The sequence below is a fragment of the Fringilla coelebs genome (genome assembly GCF_963513975.1).
Source record: "Fringilla coelebs genome assembly, chromosome: 7".
NCBI lineage: Eukaryota > Metazoa > Chordata > Aves > Passeriformes > Fringillidae > Fringilla > Fringilla coelebs.
The window spans coordinates 21,703,278-21,727,988 of NC_140035.1; the positions used below are offsets into that span (position 1 = coordinate 21,703,278).

At 37.2% G+C, this 24,711-nt stretch overlaps 1 protein-coding gene across 2 annotated transcripts in view; it reads right to left on the minus strand.

Moving 5' to 3' along the window:
• Window positions 1–24,488, minus strand: part of LNPK (lunapark, ER junction formation factor) — a 41,735-nt gene extending 17,247 nt beyond the window's left edge. Inside the window, exons 1-8 of one of the 2 annotated variants that reach the window (XM_084209380.1) lie at window positions 24,404–24,488; window positions 20,579–20,660; window positions 19,300–19,341; window positions 17,957–18,144; window positions 14,606–14,664; window positions 11,362–11,402; window positions 5,256–5,336; window positions 5,118–5,169 (exon numbers count right to left, since the gene is read on the minus strand). In XM_084209380.1, coding sequence (XP_084065506.1) covers window positions 5,118–5,169; window positions 5,256–5,336; window positions 11,362–11,402; window positions 14,606–14,664; window positions 17,957–18,144; window positions 19,300–19,341; window positions 20,579–20,605 — 490 coding nt within the window. In that variant the 5' untranslated portion in view covers window positions 20,606–20,660; window positions 24,404–24,488. Of the gene's footprint in view, window positions 1–5,117; window positions 5,170–5,255; window positions 5,337–11,361; window positions 11,403–14,605; window positions 14,665–17,956; window positions 18,145–19,299; window positions 19,345–20,578; window positions 20,661–24,403 lie in introns of both variants that reach the window. The other variant, XM_084209379.1, reaches the window with a different exon arrangement.
• Window positions 24,489–24,711: the final 223 nt, after the last annotated feature.

The window sequence follows — 24,711 nt, forward strand, 5'->3', positions numbered from 1 at the left end:
CGTGTTCATTTTCAAATTTAAGCTATAATGTATGTGATTTCTCAAGGAAAAATCTCAGGTCCATATATGTACAAAAAATGAGTGATAAATATAAAGTCTAATTCCACTTGCTCCAAGATCATTTTAAACATCTGTAAAGACATCTTAATCCATTCTTTTTTCATTACAAAACACTATTATTGTTTTACATAGAAAAATGTCCAAGATCACTACTATAAATTCTACATATGGATGTTACTTTTACATTTTGAAGGCTGTCTTTCTAGATCATGTGGTTTAAACATATTAATTGTTTAAGAGTACTGAGTCTGCTTCAATAGGTCATGGCTATATTCACATTTATTCTGAGCCCATAATACATTATTTCTAAGTAATTCCATGCCTCCTGCAAGAGCTTTGCCCCTTTTGCCTATTCCTTCTGAAGGAAGGAATAGGCAAGTCTTCTTTAAACTACTTCCAATTAAAAAGATACTGCTGCTTTAATGACTCTTTCCCCATATTTTTGTTCTTATAAAGATGCTGAACCAGTACTTTACAGTAAGTATTAGAGAGATGTGCTTCAGTAGTTTTAGTTTCATTACAGAGTTAAGAATGCAAAACTCATTGCTAGTTTCCACAAAATATTGGGTTATTTACAATGCCTTTTTTCCCCCCTTCACTTAGAAGTTCACTTGGCTTTCATCCTATTCTGTGATTCATACTTAAGAGAACTTGCCAACATGCTGCTGCTCCCCAGGTAAGAAAAGTCACCAGAATCTGCATTATGAGACAGTGAGAAGTATTCTTCTTGGCAGTACCAAAAGCCCATCCATTCCAGTATTCCCTTGCACAGAGTGGCTGTAGATGTTATTCAGTAACACACAAACCTGAATTTCTGATGCCTACATTCCTGATACCAGATCCAGGATCCATAAATGCATTGTCATGGACAAGGAGAGTACAGCCCTGTCTCATTATTTTAGTATCCCATACAGACCCTTTACCCATGAACTCCTTCAATTCCTGCTCTGCACATCCACAATAACAGCCCTAATACTCTTCTGAAGTAACTGAATACGATCTATATATTTCTCAAATTGCCTTAAGACGCAATGTGTTAAAAATGAGTCTTTTGCCAAGTTCTAGATTTCCATAATTCCAAGTTGCACAACATAGCTAAAAAACACGTCCATTGACCTCAACACTAACACAATTTACAGTTACTGCTGATATAGTTTTAATGAAGTTTTGACATTTTCCAAGGATTTTCCTCAGTAATTATATTTGTGTATCCAAAAGTCAACAGCATGAAGACAGATGAACAGCTTAAAAATAGAACTTTTATTCTCCAAATACACTATAGTTCAAATTCTGCAGTTACCAGCATTGAACACTTAGACAAGAGCAGACACATGACTTTAAAGGTATCTACTCAACTCATGATTCAGTATGAGCTCTTAAAGACTATTACACAACTGCAATGGTGAGGCAGTGACATGTTTCATGTTTACAAGCGTAACTATTTTATTTTTTCCTCACTTCAAAACACCTTGATTTTTGTAAAGAAGAACACATTATTTTCAGAGAGCACTACACTACACAGGTCAATATATAGTTTACATAACTTGTTTGCTTTAGTATTGAAGACCAGCCAAGCATTTTCTTCCTTCCTCCTCATGCCTATATCCATCCCACAGCCTGCAACCATCTTTTATTGCATTATTTTTAATTCAGGTCACAGAGTGATCTCATTTACAATACACCCCTGCTAACAGTCATAGTAAATGAAGGAGCAGGCACCAACAACAGGATATTGCTGATAAATATTTCACTGAAATTATACACTTACCCTATTTTCTCTATGGCCAAAGTACTAAAGTATATATTCATTAACTGTACCCCTCAAAAAACATTTCTGAACAGATAAAATTGCACTTAAATTTTCAAATTCCTTTCCTTTTGGATTTTGTGATTTTTTTTAAGACAAACAAAGATTGACCTAAATAATCTTAAAACTACCATTACTTATTTCAGCAGCACATGTCAAAAATCACAAAAACTGCAAGAAGAGCTAAACACACAGGAAAATTGGGCTGCTATCAGTTTTTTTTAGTTTTTTTTTAGAATTAACTATTATGCAATACTGATTAAACCTTTGTACCAATTAGTATGATGTGTAAGCTTTCATTTCAACCAGTAAGTAACAACCACACAAACAAACTAACCTTTCATCAGCTGCCTCACACACAACATTGTCCAACTTGATTATGTATCAGTTATTGTTTATCATCTTTTTGAAAAGACTCCATTACAGAGCTCAAGAAAATGAGTTCTGTTGCTTGGCTAGCTTGTGTCCAAAGCAAGCAAAGAGAAGATCGGCGAAGCTTTAATGTTAACTTACTAAGAGGTATTTTATTATTCCAAACCACTAATTCTACCACATACTACATACACCAAATTATAGCACAACCACATACAGTCATCTAGCTACAGTAAGTTATATACTGCACAGAACAGAAGCTAATACTCATTTTTGGCAGATATTTAGTGTGAACAGCAATAAGCTAGTAGGTTTTTTGATAGCTAAAAATTGAAATAATTACTTCATACAAGAAGAGTGATTTGGTAAGTAAACTTTATTTGGAAATTAAGTCTTTCACAAGCCAAATTTCACAAGCCAAAGGCAAGCACAGCTTGTCCCTCTTGAACTATAACGCACCTCCAAATTAGAATAGTCTGACTAACCACTTAAATGGGGACAAAAAGCTGCACCAATTCCAAATTCCATGTGTTAGAGAACAGATCGGAAAAAAGAAAATAAAATTATGCTGCATATGAACAAATTTACATTGACTCATAGAATCACTTAGGTTGGAAAAGACCTTTAAGATCATAAAATCCAACCATAAGCCATGATGATTTATAAAATTTATTTTCCAAAACCCTTTCCAAAGCAAAACTACACTTTTATTCAGGATCAAGCAAGAATGCCCATGCACCCCAAAAAGTTGAATCTGTTTGAAAGAGAATTGTACATTTTCTCAGTTGTGCCCCCACTTAGAGGTTGTTGGTTCATACCATGACAGTCTCAGAGAGCACTCTTTGCAAATGAAACAGTACTAAAAGATTCCTTCCACCAAGCCCACGAGACTGATTTACAGCTAGCTCTAAATAAAAAGTTCTAATCACAGATAGCGTGGGCAAACTCCTCAGCAACAACTGTTTCACATATCTGTTCATACCACGCTCATTAACACACACCACAGCCTACAGTGACTGGCTCTCAGAAATAATTCTAGCTCTCCAGAACCTCTCCCTCCCAGCCCTTCTGCTAACAGTCAGGACACAATCAACACAACACAGCATAGGCTGGATCCAACTGATCTGCTTTTGCCTGACTGGATCAAAAGCAGGGGCACTACACTTTGGAAACCCAAACATGCACAAGACTTAATTAACAGACACTGACCAACTCACTTCTCACCAAAGCTCCTTACACAGCCTGGGTAGAGGTGAAGACATCAGGCAGGTACCACCTAAGGAGTTTCAAAACTGGTCCTGCTCTCTCTTCATAAAGCCAGAGTGACGAAAGACTTACCACTGTCTAATTTATAGCTAATTACCTGTAGATTTCTAATAGAAACACATTTCCAGGCAGTTTCATCCTCTGGTCAATTTTACTTGCATTCTGCAAACAGATCTGTCACCCTACTACTGGACTACTGGAGTGATTTCTAACATAGCTCAAGAAGGATGAATTTTATAAAGACTTTAAAAAGAGCCAAAAACAGACTACCTACACATTACAGGTAGAGCAGAAAATTCTTGGCAACCACCCACAAGCTGTATTAAGGCAGAGAAAAGAACAGGGTGTCAGAATGGCCCTTCAGCCTGAACAAAACTAGGCATGCTAGAGAAATGGAGCATGGGAAAGACAGATAACTTGAGCCAACTTGAAAAAAAGCTGTTGTGTCTAAGCAACAAAAGAGATTAAAGCTTCCCTATTGAGGTACTGCACTGCAACTACTCACTGTCAATGTCAACAAGTAGGGACAGTTTTAAAATATTTTCATGGCAATTTGAAGCTAAGCAAGAAGAACAAAACAGTAGATTTGATGATGCAGCTTATAAACACCTTTGATCATAAATCCAGGTGCTCTGCACTGAACAAAACAAGTACTTCGAGTGAAAAATGGGAAAAATAGAATTTTGCTTACCCATAAGAGTTAAACACAAAGTTGACAATTCTAATACTGAATTCTAAAGCAATCTGTATTTTATGAAAAACTATGCATATCAGATTCTGCAGTTTATTGTGAGCATCAGCCCCTTCAGGTTATAACAGCAAGTTAATGACAAAGATTGGTCTTAAAGTGTGAGTACAATCTTCAGTATTAGAGTAGCAGGCAGCCTTTATACTGTGCTCATACAAGCATTTTCAGTTTAACTGCAGCATATTACACTCAACCTTAACAAAAACTAATAGTTGTCTGTCTGCATAAATATTTGCAAAAATACCACATTTTTAATGTAAGCATTCTACTGTGTGTGAGATCTGTCTAGTTTTGAAACTTGTGTGGGCAATCTAGAAACAAGGCTTCTTGAAACACATTCAAGCTTTTCTATTTTATTTTATGCAATGGCACCTTTAAATGGAACAATGTAAACCAGTAAAGTACTGTCCATTCTTTGCAACTAGAAAGTAGTTGAATTATGCACCAGTTCTTATTCCTCTCTGAGCACCAAATAGATGCAGCTTAAGCACTGCATTAGGAAAGGTCTAACTAGCCATAAATAGAAACACAATTGAAAAGCTAAGTCAATGAATATTACACAAGAGTTGAACACACCTTAGCATTCTAGAAAAGTTGCAAGTATGCCACAAGAAGTTAATTTTCTCTCAGCTTTAACATCAAGCAGCATTAAATATCCTGCTGTCTAGAACATCAGGCTTTAGTAATAGATCCCTTGCCTGAAAAATACAGAACAGTAATGGGCATAGCCTAATGAACAGTCTATTAACCCCAAATAAAGGTTAATTGATCTACAAATTTTATCATAGACAGACTTCTAGACTAGAAATTGCTGTGAAAGATGAGTATCTATGCTAAAGAGCACCCGTTTTACAGGGCTATTACCTTGTCCAGGTCTTGGGGTTGCAGATGTTCCAGCAGATGGTAGTTCAGTCTCCTGTCAATTAATGATAAATAACATTATCTGAATGCTCAGCTCCACAGTACCTTTCATATTACATCAGTATCAATAACAAGACTCACCTTTGCACTTGATTCCGGATCAAACCTTTCAAGGATTAGTTTAGCATTCTTGTACGTTTCCTTTTCCATTACTTCCTCAAGCTGGAAACAGAAAGGTTCCATACATCAATAGATAATTTTTCAAAGTATTTCCCCCCACCATAGCCTCCCATTTACAAGCATCTTATCAATGTTACCAAAAGGCAAAGCTCATCCATGAACCAGTAGCATTTTCAGATACCTGAGGATTTGCTGTATTCAATGGAAAATAAATTTTGCTTTCAAAAATAGTTTCCAAACTCTAATGGACTACTTGTACTTAACAGCTTTATTGCAAGGAAACACCAAATATTGCTAATTGTTTACATATAATGAGGAGAATAATTACAAGCACCAACTTCAATAATGGAATGTGCAAAAATCTATCAGCCATCATTATTGGAAGTTATTAGACATGACAAGGAAATGACAGGCAATTCCTTAGATTTATTTCCTCATAGCACTTAATGCTATTAATTTAAGGAAGGTCGTTAGCCAAGTGCTTTACAGAATAAAGTCCCTGTGCCAATTAACTGCTGTCAGCATCGATTTTAGATTATTTATTAGCAGAAGCAATTAGCTTGCTGCAAATGCTGTGAAAACTCACTAACTAGAGAACAGCCATGGAATTTGCTCAAATGACTTTAAAGGCTGGATCTACATCTTTACAGCAATTCAAACTGCTTTTCAGAAAAAAGGAACACGTTAAGAATTTAAATAAAAAAATTTACTGAGAACTATGCATACTTTAGGGAGTGTAATTAAAGCACTTCATTATTACAGTATTTTATTTACAATGCACTCAAGTGGCTTTATAGCTAATACATGGGCTTAATTAAAAAAAGTAATCACTAGTAAAGTATCATTTTAGTGGTTAACAGCCAACATCAGAAGCAGCTTCACTTTAAAACTGAGATAGCTGAAGCTATGACAAATACCTAACATGGATAGAAATTATAATACATTTTACAGTATCTTAAGCAGACCTTTCTTCCTAGATATGCTGACTAATGGCCATGTTCAGCTAAAAGTGGGGACTTTGTTTGTTCTGAAGTTTGCTGTTGGCATAAACTGCAAAACTGAAAAGGTCAGTGGTCAAAAAATTAAATTCTCTCAAACTCATTTATCACTGCTAAAATAACAAATGGTGCAGGTTAACATGAATTTTATGCCATTATTTAGCTAGTGAGAAACGAAAGCTTCAGCCATTCTGCATAGACCCTGTGCAGGAGTTTTGCATTTAGACAGACCTCAGGATTACAAATAGACCTTCGAAGCGAAATAAAAATTCACTAGTTTAATGGCTACTGTGTATTCATTTAACACTCACTCCTCCACACATTTCTTGAAGTTTGAGGCAAGGAATACTATCCAGGCTGTTAATTAAGGACTGTTGAAACAAAAGGGAGTGAAGAAGGAAGTAAAAATCAATTTCCTAAACTTGTATTTCAGCATCACTTTGGAATTAACCCACTAACTTCATAAAACAAATGCCACACAGTGCAATAAGAGCAAAATTAATGACCCAATAGGAAAAAATAAAGTATTTATTGCTTATAAAAGTAAAAACTGTAAGACAGACTTTTATACAAAGGGGTAAGGCTGGTGAAGGTGCAAAAGGGGAGGTGAAGCTGCAAAGTGGGAAGCTTTAACAGTCAGTGCTAATATTTGTCTGCCAAATCAGAATTTAAAAACCCAATTCACTTCACAGCAATGAACATAAAATGTATACTATTGCCTGTATAGTCAAAAAGAAAAGTGAGTAATGGATTTCTGCAGGACAAAGTGACCTTTAGGGGAGAGAAAAACCAGAATACTCCACCATCACTTGACACTTTCTTTATCAAAAGCACTTCTTGCTGCAGAAGTATTAGATAGTATAGTAGCTATTTGTGGATACATAAGTTTTGCAAAAACAGTAACATTATTTTGAAACAAAATTCAATTCTCACCACAAGATTCAGATGTTGAAGTTATCCCCCACATTACATAGTTTTTGGATAATTCAACAAGTTACTCATATTTTGAAATTCATATATAGCTTTAAAATTCTAATAAAGCTAAAAATGAACAAGAATTCAGTATCACAACTGACTCTTTACAAATTTCCTGAAAATATATAGAAATTGCTAAGACTTCTACAGTCACATTCACATTTCTCAAACTTTCAGTCATACTTTTTTAAAGTAAATTGAAATTTGGCTGACAATACCAAATAAAGAATCAAAAAGGTCCAGGTTTACTTACTGTGAGCAAATCAGAGTAAGTACCAGAAGAAAGTAAGAGCTTGTGTAAAATTTAAATTCTACCTCTGTGTTTGCACAGCAGAGAAAACTGGCTTTTGTGCCAACACAGGAAGCTCGTTTATGAACACAAATCAAGACACTGACTTCTGGAACATTCCCCATCTTGAAGCATAATCTTGGATAGGTTAACTTGGAGTTGAACACTAACACAGCAAATTGCTCAACACCCTACTCTTTTTCCATAATAGTCTTCTCTTCTCCTACAAAATAATTTCCTACTTTCTGCCAAGGGCTAACTCATAGTCTATCCTTATCAATGAAATTATAAGGCTGAGCAACCCGAATCATGAGTTAACTCTCTAAGAAAGGTAATACCAGCCTAAGCATGATTTTTTCCATGGAATTAATCAGATCTTAATAAAGAAGCACGGTAAAGAAGCATTCTCTTCCTATGAACAATTGTATGGATGAACTCCTTCCCAATGGGCAACCAAACAGAATTCCTGTGGGAATGACATCAGCTGCTTGAATTGAATAGTATGAGTAATGTATTTTAAGCTTCTTGTAAAGGCAATTCAGCAACCAAAGACTTAAGTACTGGCAGAGTGCAAGCCACTCGTTCACCATACTACTACGTGAGTTCATAAATTGAGAATTACTTACCTCCAACTATGAGGAGGCCTTTCTTTATATTCACAAAAAGCCATGAAATTCACTTCAGTCTACCATTTAAAATATACCAGGACACCTAGCAAAAGTTTCATTGAAATTGGAAATATACCATTTAAGTCACAGTAATTAAGTATACTCTGAACAGATCCATGCCAACATTAAAACCACTGAGTTAACTGACCCTTTGTCAGTAAATATGATTTTAAACTGTATTTTGAGTTTCCAATTGCATATTTTCAGTACTCTAACATTTACCAGTTAGACAAAACTGGGCTTATATAAGAACCAACTCCTAGCAGAGCTTTTATCACATACTGAAGTTATGAAAATATCAATGGCTGTCTACACCTAGAAGACTGAAGACAAAGTTGATCAAAGAGTAATTAAATTAAGTAACAGAACTCATATGCTGCATTTTTTCCCCATTACTAACATAACTCCAAGCCAGCCTTGAAATCAGAATAGTTGGGTATTTTTTCCTAGTTTAACAGATGCAATTTCTAAACTCTTACCTGAAATGGCTTGCAAGTCTGTCAAAGTCTAATATTACACTTAGCCTAGTATTCAAAGTAGCTGAGCAAGCTTCAGCAAAGTTTAATTCTAAAATTAGCATGGTAATTACTATACTAGCTTCACAACTTTGTCCTCAGGCTAAGAATTATCCCATCTTTAAGACTGCTGTTCCAGGTAAACTCTCCACTAATTCCCAGTTGTATCAGCTTAATACATGTCCTGTGCCCTTGCTTTAATATGCTTAACCCTCTGAACTTGCTCATCTACCCAAGCTCAGGCTTAAGGGCTGACATCCTCATTAACTGAGAAACTCTGAGGCCAAAATCACAGCTAAACAGTCACAAACACAATCACAGCATCCCTCCTTATGATCAAGGAGGGAAACAAAGTTGTATGTTGAAGTGGTGCCTTAATTACAGCTGATTAACTTAATCCCTACCCCCAGTTAATAACTGAACAAGCTGTAAAGTATTCACTAGGAGAAAACCAGCATAGTCAGTTCTATGATAAATAAATATTACACAAACTTTGAGTCAAAGTACAGGATAGACAATACTAATGGCAATTTCCAGATGAAGTATCTGTATTTGTCAAGTATTTTACCCACATGAGTATACACATGACTACGTCATCAAAGCCAGCCAAGTTAGAAAGAAATTAATTTCTACTGAGCAGTCACTGCAAATACACTAGGGCATTATAGCAGATGAGGAGCTTACACTATTTACAGGTAAGCCCTGTAACCACATTATGTCCCTTCAGCACACAAGTAATGTCTGCAGGGAGAAGGTGGGCCACATGACTGTAAAACACAAGCTACTGTAACATTTTTCAAAAGGACAATTGTCTTGAATGTATGATTTATCCAGCAGTGAGGTAGCTGAGCTGCAACAAAGTGAAAAAGCACAGATGTTGCAGCAGGCTCAGTGCCTAGACAACAATTTGCATTGGAAATAAACAGGAAACACATAATTTACTTATCCTAAATACTTTGAGAACCGCAACGTAAATTTCTTAGTAACTAATCCTATTTGCAAACTCACCAGCAAATCAGAATTCAACAAGAAAAGAAAAAATCCTCTCTCTCCTCATTATTTCACTTCACTTTTGTTTTACTAAAAATTAGCCAGAGGCACTCCTAAGGAAGTTAATCAAACAAAACCAAATCTGAGTATTACCAAAATGAAATTTTACAGAATGCAACTGATTCAGTGTTTTTATCTAAAACACTAATTATATTCTGTCTTGTTACCTGCATCCCCTTCCAGCTCATTTCAACATGTTCTGTTTCACGTATAATTATCTAATTTTAATGCTTAATTGAATACCTTAAATTATGATGAACATCCTGAGTCCACCTTCTGAGTAAAAAATACCCACACTGCACTGATTCAAGAAGTTGCAGCAACTCCTCTGTTTCTGGTTCCTTGCTAGGAGCAAGGCACCCACAAGATCATGTGATAATCACAGACTCTAAAAAATAGCTGACTTACACATTATTGGACTTCCCAGAACTCAGTTTCACTAATCCTATTTAGAAGTTTGTCTTTAATGATTAAAGCTTGACTTGCATATATACTCATGGCAATTTATACTTCCAGACTTAAATTCTCCATAGTTACACTATAATTTCTTTCTTGTCTACAAAGTATTTATGCAGTTGTTTCATTGCATGCATTTCATTTCAGTATTGTGCATTGTTTCATCCTGGTTTTTCTACAGTATGTTGTTTTGGTGTTTTGCAAATGGAAAATACACATTTATGTTTTTCCTGACTAATCTTTTATTCGATGGCTTTTGTCCTAATTGCTTCTCACACACAAAAATTCAGAATTACTAGTTGTTCAATAAAAAAAGATTTTCATGATTACAAAAAACTAAAACAGAAATGAAGACTTTACATTTAAGATTCCAAAATTCTTTTGTTCTCCACTGTGCTTTTCTTCTTCAAGAACTTTTCCTTTAAGGCTACGAAATGACTACGTTAATTGGAAATATTAAATGATTCAGTTAAGCAGTTTTCATAAACTTAACATTGTTGTCATGCTCATGTCTTTCCTCCCTAGAAAATGTAAACCTTTTGAACCCCTTTGTATCACCACTACAAGCAAAGGACACATCCATTTAAATATCAGCAAATCCTCTTTACCAAAGGATAATGACATAACTGAGTTACGGGTTATTTTTTACATCTACATTTTAAGTGGTAAAACACAGATCATGACATAATACCAGACTCTTATCCAACTCATTTTTGGTACCTTTGTTCAGGGTTTTTTATTAATTTAGCTACCATGGCAAAATCCAGAAGGTATGAGGTGAATACTTTGGGAAACTCATTAATAACAAAGTCTCATAATAGAATTTTGGCATTTCTGGAGGGAGGAGGAGTTGCTTTGGCAAGGTAGGGTTGTGGGACAAAGAGTATTTGGGTAGTGGCTGTAAGAAAACATCTTCCTCTCTCAACAAGTTTCCTTACAGAGTAATAAACAGTGCCACAAACTTCACAGAGAGGGCAAGTCATCCAAGACTTGGAATCTTGTCCATCCTAAATATTTCTTACTGAGATTAACTGTTGATCAAGTTTGGTGCAAATATCTGGCATACACCAGTTGCAGTGAACCATAGCAAGCATTTTTTCTTGACATTTTACTTACTATTTTTTTCTTTTGGGATTTCAGATCTTCCAGTGCGTCATCTAAAAGAAGGACATTATACATTAGTTTTCAAATATAAATTAATTTCAGCACACTCCAAACATTGACTTCACCTTGAGATATCAGGAAAAATTATGCATTGACCACTACCAACTCTAAACATCAGTAAACTTGGTATAAAATAACTAGAGTTTTTATGTGAAAATAAATCACTTAAAATGCTGAAACTGCTTATAAATTATAGCCCACTGTTATCACTTTACAGTTATAACTATTAAAAAATTTTATGTACCATTTCCTCATTAAGCAAACCAATTCCAGCCAGTGCCCTGCTTTGACCTACATTAAAACTGGTACAACAATGGACCAAATACATTTAATCTCATAACTAAAAATACAGAAAAAAGCTTGAGGTCTAAGCATTAACATATCTGAGTACCAGATTTACTGGCTTCAGTATTTCACATAAACCTCTTAACACATACTAGTTTCAAATGCCAGGTCAATTCCAAGCTTCAAAGCTCAATCTATTTCCCCCTTTCTATATTCTCAGAATACAGCAAAGCTCCCAGTTTTGTAAGAACAGCTACCAGAAATTCATTTTACTACTAAATGTTAAGAGACTGTTGCAACAAGTGGGCACAACACCTAGCCTCTCTAAGAGGAAGAGAAAGAAGAAAGGCCAAACGCATGTGGGATTTTTCTGAAAGACAATGTTTGGAGCTTGACACTGACAGAAAACTCACTGTAATAAACCATCACCTAATGCAGAAGATACTCTTTCAACAAATTAGCTTTCTACTACCTCTGTTCACAGCAAGAAGATTTTAACAACAAACTGTACAACTTTTTACACTTTCTCAGCTCTACTGAACACTGGGAGCTTACTTCCTGTAAAAATTTACCTATTCTTACCCATTTTTAAAGACAGAAAAAGCTTCACAGAACTACAAGACACAAACCCAACCAAACGAAACACACTTTTTTTCGTATTTTTACTATTTATAAATATGTATTCCATAACATTCAAACCTACTTCAGAAAAAACATGACTTAAAATTAAGGGAACAAATAATTACTTGAACTTTTCCAGAATGCAGAAATTCATTTTAATCAAATAGACCTCTTTATTAAATGTGCAAAATACTAAAACTGGCATGCACATATTTGAAAGGTTATTATTTATACAATAAAAGGGTAACTACAATCATCCCCATTTGTTTATAGGACATGGAAAAAGACCATATTTAATCCTGGGATGGACCACGGAAGATGGACAATTCCAGAAAGTGTGCATCTTCAAATTACTAACGTATCTCCTTTCACCAAATGTTACATTTATATTAGAACACAGCCTCACACGTTGCCCCACACAGATTAATAGCTTAAAATGTATTGCAATGCAGTGTGGTATCATGAAACCAAATAAAAGCAGAATACAGCCAGCTATTAATGGTTACTCAAGAAACTGCAAGTGCTTTTGGTACAGAAATTACTAGAACATCTTCAAGCACAGCTATCCACAAAGCAATGCAATCAGTTTCAAGTGTGGCTGTTTCTTTCTGATCACTTTACCTCCTGTACTCAACAAGAACCTCAAGAAACACCTGCCCCTTAAACATGGCCAAATGGCAATTATTGCAAAGTACTCTCAAGAAACCAACATATCTCAATTAAACCTACAGGAAAAAAAAAATCATACTAGAGAAGTTAATACCTGCAATATACCTCATTTATTTTCTCCAGCTTTGGGACAGATCAGCCTAAATCTTTAAAAGTTGTTTGCCACCAGTCCTAAAAACTGAAATTCCATCATCTCTCTGCATCACCTTCCCTGGAGTCTAGCTACAAATTTTCTTCATGCACAGCATCATTCCCAAATCTGGTATATACAAATTATCCAGCACAGAGCTTTACTGTATTAAATAACAACCTCCAGTGTCTCAGTATGTTATACTAACTTATCCCAGAATAAACATTTGGTTTTGAGCAACTTGGTTGATAGTTTGCTCTCTCAGCTATGCTTTCTCCTGCTTTACTGCTTCAACCCTACATTCAATTTTTCTTTTTCAAATATAGGACTATTATCTCTGAGGTAAAACACTTCATTTTTATCCAGTCTCTGGAACCACACAGAAATAATCCCTTTTGGCATGTTCTATCATCTACCAAACCCTTTAAACACAGGTTCAACAAAAGCACCAGACTTCGTGTATGCTCAAAACAGCAATAAAGACATTTAAGCAAAGTAAAAAATATACTTTTTTTTCTTATTCAGCCATGAAATGCAAGTCATTCACTTCACCTTAGAAATGAATCACACAGCACCACAGAATATATGGACAATTTCATTTCTACATAAAAATGTATGTTCTGTGCTTGCATATCAAATGCAAACATTCGGTTTGAGAAAAATTCTAAAAGTGATGTTTAACTTGTAAGCTGTCACAAATTAAATACATCATGCTGCTCTGCAAGTCATAAAACACAGTGCAACACTGAAGTTTGCCTGTATTATTGCTCACATCACCATGAGATATTGTTACAGGCTGGACTGCTTTCAAGGAAAGTCTCAAATGAATTCTAACTACTGCAGACAAGTGCCACAGATGCTGTTTTTAAATAGCATGCAGATTCATTCTAATGCAAAATTTAACAACTTTTTATATATATTTGAAAACCTCCATTACTTTTTGGTTTTGTTACACGACTTCCAATTTTCCTTAGCTCTCAAAAAAGCAGAAAAACACCCGCTTATACCTTTCCCCTCAGGAAAACATAAGTATGCTTTGGAGAACTTGGAAGAGAAAAGCTATCCTGACAAATAAATTAGACACATCTGCTATAAATCTCTCCCCTTTTGTATAAGGATAACAGATGACTGCTGGAATACTTGTGAGATGCAAGTATCAAGGGAACTACCACCACTGTTTATACTTCCTTCGCCCTTGATCCTATTCTGCATCAGATTTTATTGCATTACACTTTTGACACATGCAAAGACAGGAGAAAGTTAGCACAATTTTATAAGTGAAGTGAAAGATTAAGCAGTTTCCTTCCTGCTCTTTCATGAACTATGTAGTAGAAAAACATTTAGCTAATGCTACCCATTACAATATCAACTAAAAGGCTACTCTTGTCCTTCTGGAAGCCAAATGATCAAAAGCATTTACATTATCATAGCAAGCATCATTCTCAACTAGCTACATATTCTTAAAAAAAAATACAAAGAAAAAGTACTTACTATTTCTTTCTGTCCGTTTGGAAAAGAAAAAAATGAGCAGTGTTCTTATACACCAGATTCTTTAGAACAAAAAGAAGAATTACATTAATTAATTTATTTTACAGTAACCATTTCTGAAGTTATTTAGCAAACAACACTTAGCAGATGAGATTTTATTTCACAAACACAAAAGACAGAAAACTTCAAACACTATTCATAGAAGTAAAAATTAAATTAGCACCTTGTCAACAAGGCATCAATATTGCTCTAAATAAAAGCATCGTTTCAATTGAAATTAACTGTTACTTAAGGCAGAAATACTAAGGCGGCAGCAGCAGTGTCATCACTTGCTAAAAAATGTTCAGCTGAAAATTACTTAGTCATCACTTCTTATTTGATAGATTAATAATGCATTTTATCCAAAAAAAGAAACTTACCAGTTCAGACCCAAAAATAAGGCCCAAGAGATTTGTGGGAAGAATTCTACTACCATTGAAAACCATGTGATAGAGCTATTGTACAAATGCTCTCCCAAGTAGAATAAACTGACCTGAGTCCTAGTGATTTTAGAGAGGCCTCAGTCTACTCAGTTTCTGTAGGGCTTCAGCTGACTTAGTTGGAGCAGTTTGTCAAGATGAAGTTAAACTGATCTATGACTATTTCACATTTGAAAGGTCTCTTTCAAATGTAAAATCATCAGGACTTCATTTGTTTTAAAGCTTAGAATTGCTTCTAATATTAAGCTGACACGTTTCCTGGTAAGTTATTCAGTCTAAGCCAAGTGGCAAACCTCACACACCAAGCCATTCCAAGCATCCCAAACCCTCCTAATGTTCAACAATAGAGCCTAAATTAGCAATGTTTAATTTAAGGGGAAAAAAAAAAAGCAATCTTAAAGGCTAGAAAAGTTATCTAGCTAAAAGCATGCATGAGAAAGCAGCCAAAAGGCTTTAAGAGTTTTCACAATGATTTAATTCAAAAGAACATCTACTGTATTTATACAATGGTTGCTCAGTTAAAAATGCCTTCAAGTATTAAGAACACAGCCCAAGTTAGGCAAGTTGGATGAGGCACCAGGAATCTGAGAGCAGCATATCCAAGGTAAGAGAAACAAAGAAGTTAAAGTATTCCATGTTCAAAGTTGTGCTATAATAACTGATCTAATACAGGTGGATTTATCCGCTTGCACAACACAAAATGCATCTTTACAAAGTACCAGAAGAAATAAATGTTTAGAGGTTTAAATTGCCTTAAATACCTTGTTACAAAGGCAAAAGCATTATTTCCTTTTATAAGTATGTTTAATAGTCTTCTACCTAAAGCTATATTCTAAATATGAAGTAAGTCAAATATCATTAAATAAAAAAGCATTTCCTCTGTAAGAAATCCGAGACATAAGTTTAATAGTAGACCATGTCAACCAATTTTACAAAAAAGAAAATATATTCCTTTGAAAATCAGAACATGCAAATTAAAACTAATTCAAATAAAAATCAGTTCAAGAAGAGCACCCTTCTAAAATGCTAACGTATTTCTTCAACTTTGAGTATTTCAGTATACATTTAAAATTAATGAAGTTATATTCCTAAAACTTAACTTGCCTGACCAACAGCAGTAACTTGCTGAGACCCTGAGGGACTGACCTAAGACAGAAATAAGTTGGTGACTGACTGCAAGCTGGAAAAGGCAGACATACTCCAGTTTGATTAGGTCTGAAAAATCTCTAGAGCTATTACTGGGTGGCACCAGGCATTCAGCATAGAGTCACCTCTTGACCGAGAACAAAGACAAGCTGGCAGCTGCTTGCCATTCATATCTGCCAAAAAAAGATGAAGGGGAATAGCTTAAGGGAAAAAAAAAATCTGATAAACAGTTGCAAGCCATAAGAGAACAACAGACTGATTCTAAGTGCTAGTAAGCTGACATCTAAATCAGAATTTTACAGAGAGCCATCTTGAGAAAAATAAGCAGAATTGGCAGATAAACTAGAGAATAAAAGTCCAACATGTAAAATCAAACCACAGCACAAGAAGCCATCACCTTCAATAATAAGTTTTCATTTCTACACTAATTCTAACACACCTATGTGAAAGGAGGCTGGTAATACTTCCTCTTTTACGAGCCTTTCCTATCAGCACGAACAAGCCTCACACTAACAACAAAGACTTTAAAATGCTTGTCCTTAAGAAGAAAATTAATTCACACTGCTGCCAAAGATTAATTTGAGCTCTAATTTTTATATTAATCCTTTCCAGTCAAGATCCTACTGCCCATGTATTTTCTCCACAGGAGCACACAACAGCAATATATCAGTATATTACAGATAATGCAGTATGACATACAAACACCATCCTCACCTTGGGGGTTTTCCACATGTTACATTATGCTTATCAAACTTACAAAGCTTCAAATATTTACTTTGACTTTGCCTTTCAAGTCTAAAGCTAGGGCACCTATAAAGCATGCTTTCATGCAAAGGTGCTGTACAAATGGAAGTACTCATGATCATTTCAGCAAATTAGTCAATGCACTGTGCTCCCCATTGTTAGGGAAGGTGCTCAGTAGGCTGCTCTCACCTCCCTGATGGTCTGGAGGAAGGGGAGGCTGCAAAGCAGCTGTTCAGTGAGGTGGGAGCCCTTTTTGTTACTTTTAGAAATGTGGATTTCTTAGACAACAAAAGCCACTCATCAGGATAAGCAGCCAATCAGCTCAGTGGAACAAATATGTAGGCAATATTTTCTCCAGTTCACATACAATGAGGTCTGTATATTTTCTTGTTGAAGAAAACAGTCAGTGATTTTCCAGAAAAACAGCTAATTATGTAAAAGTAATTTTCAACACACTTAAGGCAACAAATTTTCAAGTCCATTCTGTGTTAAGTCACCTAACACATAAAGTAAGTTTCTCCATTCCTTCCTGTATTTTTCCCAGGTTTATACACTACATTTTACATGTACATGACATACCTTTAGTTACTTCTGTACAGTAATGTTAGTTCTCAAATCGCAATAAAAATAAAACCCAAGAAATAGAGTGAAAATAAAACCCTTGTGCATACACTACATTACCTTACAGCTGTTCAGACACAGCTCTCTAGCCCCAGGATAATTTTGATAAGCCAAGTAACTTTAGATGCTATTATCTTCTGATGATAAGACCTAGCTCTATACTAAACCCAGACCCATGACAGACATTCCCCTCAAAGAAAGGGGAATGTCTAACTACTTGAATCTATTTTAGAAGAAAAAATTCAGCAAGTTATGACATCTCAAGGATTGTCAAAGCAAACCCAAACCCCTGCTGAGATGTATTTTCCATCTCCTTTTATCAAAGAGACAGCAGTTAGAAAATAAAAAAGGCATATTTACTTACATCAATGGAAATGCAAAAAATGGAAGTGTCATTGTCAGCCTTGCTGTCCATTCATCAGGAAGACACCACAAATACACAATTAAGCACGTAATAAGGTAAAGAACTGAGGAGTAGAGAAGAAGCCTTCCAACCCATAGTTTCTGTAGCCTCTGATTTTTTTCTCTAAATTCTTCTAATGTCTGTATTTCCTACAAATAAACAGGGTTCAGCCTTATTAGTGCAATTAGTAAGAGGTTTTACTAAGCTGCCTGTAAATATTTGCTAAATCACTCCTATCAGTCTGACACCTGATTAGAAAAGTCAAGCAGCTCTTTGATAAATGACAATATTTGCCCAAAGATAACTTTCATAGCATAAATACTCCATACTAATAAGGCTATGATATGGGCCACTTGCACCTTATTAGCAATTGCTAAGAAAAGTTAATATCAGCACTTTTTCACATTTGTAATGCATTAGTATATTTGGGAGAAGTGAAAAATACCAATATCTTATGCATGGCATTCTTTACTATCACATAACCATACTCAGCATTCTAAAGCTTTCATCAGGTACCTGTGGAATGTTAAATGCCTCTGACACTTTTCTACTAACATGGCAAATTGCTGGAACCTCTCCACCATTTTACTTGTTTTCCTTTCAGTATTTTCCTCACATTAAGAGTGAAATCATGAACATCTGTATGATGATATATTAATAAGTGATGGAGCAATGCTCTGCTATGTTAACCATTCTGACTGTATTTCAAGTGACAACAGAAGTACTCACAGCTTCATTAAAAGGAAAACAAAAATATCAACAGTATATTTCAAAACAGTTCATATCCCCACAGAGTACAGACATCTGTCACAAAGGCTGGTGAAAAATCACAATTGATTACTGAATAAACTATCTGCCCCTGACCTTACTTACTACCACTACCGTTGCAACTTCTACACATAAAACCATGCATTGAAGCTTTTCTAATCAACCTGATGAATGAAACTTTGCATTAGTGACTTTTTCCTGTACAGGGGACTTTAACAATTAATTATAACTGAATTGTGTAATCAAGGCAGCTTCATATTCACTCCCATTTCAGGCTCTCTAAATAAATACTTGCCCTGCAGCTTCTCACTATCTATTATACGGTATTGGTATTTTTTTTAATGACTAAACAGTAAGGGGAAAAATTATAACAATTTCTCTGATGTGTAGAATCTCTACTACTGGAATAATTACCAAAATAATTTAAAACTTCATGAGAGTATTTTACCCAATGTGACAGAAATACATGGCCAGCAAAAAGGACATATATTTCTAAACAAAAAATCAAACAAAAGACCAAAAAAGCAAACACATACCTTATCTATTTTCTCTAATACTTCTACAGTGGAAGGCTTTGCCTGCTTACAAGGGAAAGAATAAAGATATTAATCTCACTTTTAAAAACGCAGTACTTTGTGGATTACTGTACATTAACAGTTTCCCAACAAAAAGACATACTCATAAGAGACTAATAAATTATCTATTTTACATAAAGGTAAGAAGTTTTCCTACTTTAGTGTGACAAATAGAAAGGACTGTAATGAATCACTGTTTTACAGCTGGCATTACTCTTACCTGAAACTCCTCTCCTACATCACAAAAAATGAAAATCTATAATGCTTCTACTGCAATAATGAATGTGTAGGTGGAAAGCAAAACAAGAACAGAATTGATGAGTGGCAGAAATAGGCAAAACACAGAGAATATAGAGAGGAAGCCCTAATCTGAGTACTCCAGCTTTTTACTACTATTCATTCCATATAAGGACACATGGTATAAATAAATCATAAGCACCTGCAAATAAGGGCTGTCATCACCAGTAAAATTCCCTATAGGAGCAACTGGAAATCCACCTTCTGGGAATCTTTCCTAATTTCTGAGAGTTATCAAGCCACAATCTTTCCCCACCCTTCACACTACAAATTCAAAAGCCATAGCTCACACTGCATCATCCTGAAAGTGAGTTTCTATTACACAAAACTTACACTCCACCTGAAGTTTCACCTTTAATGGAGCTTTGTATGGAAGACTCTGCAGTCAATTGTTAATAAGCAAAGGCAAACCTGGACTCAAGCAACTCACACCCGCCAGGAGAGTAGTCAAAAACCTCATGCCTCTTCTTCCTCATAAACTCAGTACTCCACAACCAATAAAAGCAGATAGGAAGACAGACTTGTACGGGAGTAAGTAGCTACCAAACCATTTGTTAAACAGCCAAAAATGTATTCTGCACATAACCCATTTTTATCTAGGTCACCAACCTGTCAAGTCACAGATGCTGTAGTTTCTATCCCAATGATGCACAACAAAAGTATTCAGATTTACACAAAGACTTAAAACTGTATTTTTTTAAGTAAATCAAGCCAGTGCCAGACTGGTACTGCAAAAGAAATGAAGGACAACAGCAGAGTTCCACAGCTTAGTGATTTAGCAAAAAATACTTTTAGTCATGATATCTCTCACTACTGGACTTTTAAGTAATACTCACAGGAAAAGTTCAGCACTACCATTCAGCCAGCATTAATAGTCAACATATCCTAGATACTCCCATCTTCTGGACTAAAGGTAATTACATTGTTACACAATGTTACTTACCCTCCATCTTGAAATTAATCCACCCATCTTCTATTGCGGACAAATGCTGGCAGAGCTATCAATCTTCTACAAGAATTCACAGCTAGAAACAAAGCATTAAGCACTTAAGAGTAATCTAACAACATAATGAAAGATTCTCAAATTCATTCCAACATCTTAAGAAATCAAAATATTGTATAAAGCCATTGTCCAGCTATGGGCTATCTTTAAATTCAGTTTTCTGATTCAAAAGCCTCCCTGTAAGTCAGTTGATCAGCTCAGACATGGCCAAAGTTATTTTTCTTCTGGAAATACTTAACTAGCAGGGAGTTCTCAAAAACACAGGCACAAATGAACTGCAAAAAGAGCCACCAAAATACTCCAGCAGAAAAACAAGTTTAAAAACTTAGTATCGGGCACAATTATTTAAGATACTGATTTCCAGTTATTTCCTCGGCTGCCCCTAAGCACAACTCAGTACTCCTTTTTAGTTGCAACTCTAGGCATTCAGCATTAACACCCTGTTAACATCTCATCCCATTCATGAGAAAATTTCTCAAATAAATCTATTTCCTTTTCATGCTCTCACCAACAACAACATGCTGTGTGGTCAGTTTTAAGTTGAAAGAACCAGTTTCAAAGATCTCATTTGCTGTACAAAAGCACTACATTGGCAGGTCTTTCCTGCACAACTCACAACCCAGTCATCAGCACACCAAATGACTCTAAAACAATTCCAAAGGGGCAAGAGCAGCTCACCTCACCCTACACAAACCTGGAACCCATGAACAACACTAATTTGATGATCGGGGTCTAAGCTCCTGAAACAAAACTGTAGCAACTTCCCATCAGAAGATAGTTGAATCAATTGAACCTTAGGATGGCAGGCTTTCTCTCCATCCATTTAATATACAAGTTTTTTACCTATTTAACAAAAAAGTAATCAGTTCAAAACAACCCTGACAGTAAACTAATGCTCAATCCCAACCAGGACTCAAACCTTTTTCATTCTGGAATGAAACACAAACACTTATTAAAACAAAGCAGTGATCTAGGTAGACAGAAACATAAGTGATCATTATCTTGCTTATTAAGTTTCCTTTGGCCAAGAATGGAAAGATACATTTCAATCCAAAATTGTTTTCAAATTGTCTGAGGCCGCTAGAGCAACTTAATATGTATAGGATATGCATGGCTCACTAGCACTAACAGTGCTGTAGTCTGGTAACTTCCCTCACCTTTTAAGAAGCCAAGGACTTCAGAACTATAGGCCCTACCGGTTTCAGAAACCAACCTTAAAGATAAGGAAATCCATATCAGAAATGCCACGAGAACGAAGCTAGAACAGATGGGCAAATTAGCTCTGCTGCTGCCAAATTAGTAGTACCAAGGGCTGAGATATAGAAAAGGCAATTACCCCTTGGACTCGAACAAATTCTCAAAATAATCACTACTGCAGCAACTCACCTCAGTAAAACAGCAGTCTTTCTTTTTTAAACACACAATCTAGCACCAAGAAATTTACACAATTGTGACTTTGCAGATACAGGCGAGCTTTTGCATGATGGGTATTGCAGTAGATCTGAGCCTACACTTTCTTCCCAGATATTTCTACAGACATAGATAGCTTTTACATTGTTTTGCAATAAAGACACTGTGTCAAATAGCCAATTGAGAAGTCTGTAAGGCCAGCACAAGGCTCTCAAATCCAGCTTGTTTTCCTATCATTGCCACTGCCCTTAGGAGCAATGGTGGCTCTCAGCTGGGGAAATAGACAAACACAGAAATGCACACACGGCCTTTGTGTGTGCCATTTTCCTTCAAACCATAGTTTGAGAACCTCACCACTGGAAGTGCTAGAGGATCTTTTGGGAATAAATTATCCATGAGCTACCAGTGACTCTGACTTATAGCAATAACACATTCACAGTGCTATTACTACACAAGGTTTTTGTAAATATCTCGTAAACGCTTGGAAGAGAAACAGGTTCGACAAGTGTCACTATGCATCTGATTTTACAGGAGCTGTGATGATGACAGGCTTTACAGATGCTGCTCTGCAAGTCTGCAATACCACCAAAACCCTTCCCCAAAGAGGTATTAAGGGATTAGGGCCACTAGATTCACATTTACAGTTTAGTCACTGAATCCTCAGTGAGGAGGTGGAACATTTTCTATGATTACTATGGAGTGCCTCAGATGTTTTCCTTCTTCCCCTCTCTTCTTCCTGACATGACAACACAAATTGTCTCCAACTGCTTCAAGCTCTCCTCCTTCCTCCTCACCTGCCACTCCACATACCTATCACTAATATCTATCCTACTCCTCAGGGCAAGAGATCATCCACAAGTTACTTCCTTCCCATGCTCTAAACAACAAATTGCTGCATAGGACTTTTCCCTTCTGAAGACTGCACTCTAGCACAGAGCTGTGCATTTCACTGACTAAGCAGTAGAGCAGTTGGGCTTATTTCCACACCCGTTATCACTGATGCAATACACAAGTAAGATAGCTGCAACATGTCCTAGGCTTAAAACAGACAAAAGCAGCATTAAAAACACTGAACAGAGAAGGTTAAGAAAACACTACTATCAATTTTACTACCTGGCTCTCTCAAAAAATATTCATAGCAGCTCCCCTACTCCCAAAACATTTAAGTTATTTATCAAAAAGCAGAAGTGCCAGACTCAGAGACCAGAGCAGAATAAGCTTCTCCTTTGAATGAGGCAAAAATCCACTAAGACATCCACGCCCATCCACCCAGGTGGAGAAAATAGCATCATGATCTCATTACACTTTTATCAAGTCAGTCTCAAATTTCTTCAGGCTTGTTAATGTTTTACAGATTAAAAGTTCTCCAAAAACGCAGTCTCCAAGTAAATTTTAATAACAGACATGCTGAAATTCAAGACTGAATAACATCAAGAGAAGACATACTACAAGAAAAAAAAATCAAGTTAGAAACTTATAATCAAGGCCTTGCATACAGTCAGATCTCTCCCCTTAAGGAATGGGCAATGCTTTTGAAACAGGTCTTTTTTGCAAACTTAGTCATTCCACTTTCTGTAAGTATTTTTAGATATTTACCACTACAAAGAACACACATTCTACCTTTCAAATTGAATCTCTAGTTCTGCTCACAGTTTGCTCAAAATTTACTGGCCTCAGAAACTTCCACTGGGACCATAAAAAGTTTCTCCAGCTGAGCGCCGCGGACAAGGAAACAAGCAAAACCAAACCAGGAGCATCACCCACCACCTACCGCCAGCCTGCCCTAGGACGCCTCAGTTACAACAAAATACTAAACTTTTTTCCACTTAAACTTCATTTTCGGCTGTTTCCGTCAGGAAGCATCCCACAAAAGCCCTGTGCTTTGCAGACCCTTAATTAAAAACGCAAATTAGTTCCCACACGGACTGCAGAGCGCCGGAGCGAGAAGTGGGTGTGTCAGGCGCTCTTTTTTGAAACCCAACCCCAGCAGCCCGCTCGAGGGGCGGCCAGCGCGGGCCCGCCGGCCCGGGAGGCGCTGCCAGAGGTCAGCGGAGCCCCCGGCTCCCCGGCCGCCACAGCCGCACCGCTCCCCGCTTCCGCCCAGGGCGCCCGCCGCCCTTCCCGCAGCCGCGGGCTTCCCCCTCCGAGGCTGCACCACGGCCCACCCCGCACCGCTGCCCCGCTGCCCGGAGGGAGAGCGAGGGGGCACCTGCCGACCGCTCCGCTTCGTGCCCCGGGGCCGGTACCTGAGCGCTCCCATGGGGAGCGCCGGACGCCCCTCACCCGCCACCCCGCGCCCCTCTCCCACCGCGGAGCCGCTCGGGGCCGGGCCGCGCATCCCCCGCCATCGCGTACCTGCCGCGGCCCGGGCCGCGCATCCCGCCCGCCGCCAACGCCGCCGCAGGAGGAGCGCGGCGCCCGGGCGCTGCTCCCACCAGGCCCCGCGCGGGCGCGGCAGCCAATCAGCGCCTCGCTGCCGCGGGGCGCGCTGGAGCGGGGCGGGGCCGGGCCGGGCCGGGCCGCGCTGCTGGCGGGCGGGCTGGCGGGAGGGAGGCGGCTGCGCTCCGCTCTGTACAGTGCCGTACTGTACCCGGCCGTGCCCCTCCGTACAGAGCCGGACCCGGCCGCGCTGCTCCGTGGCGTACCGGATTGTACCCGACCGG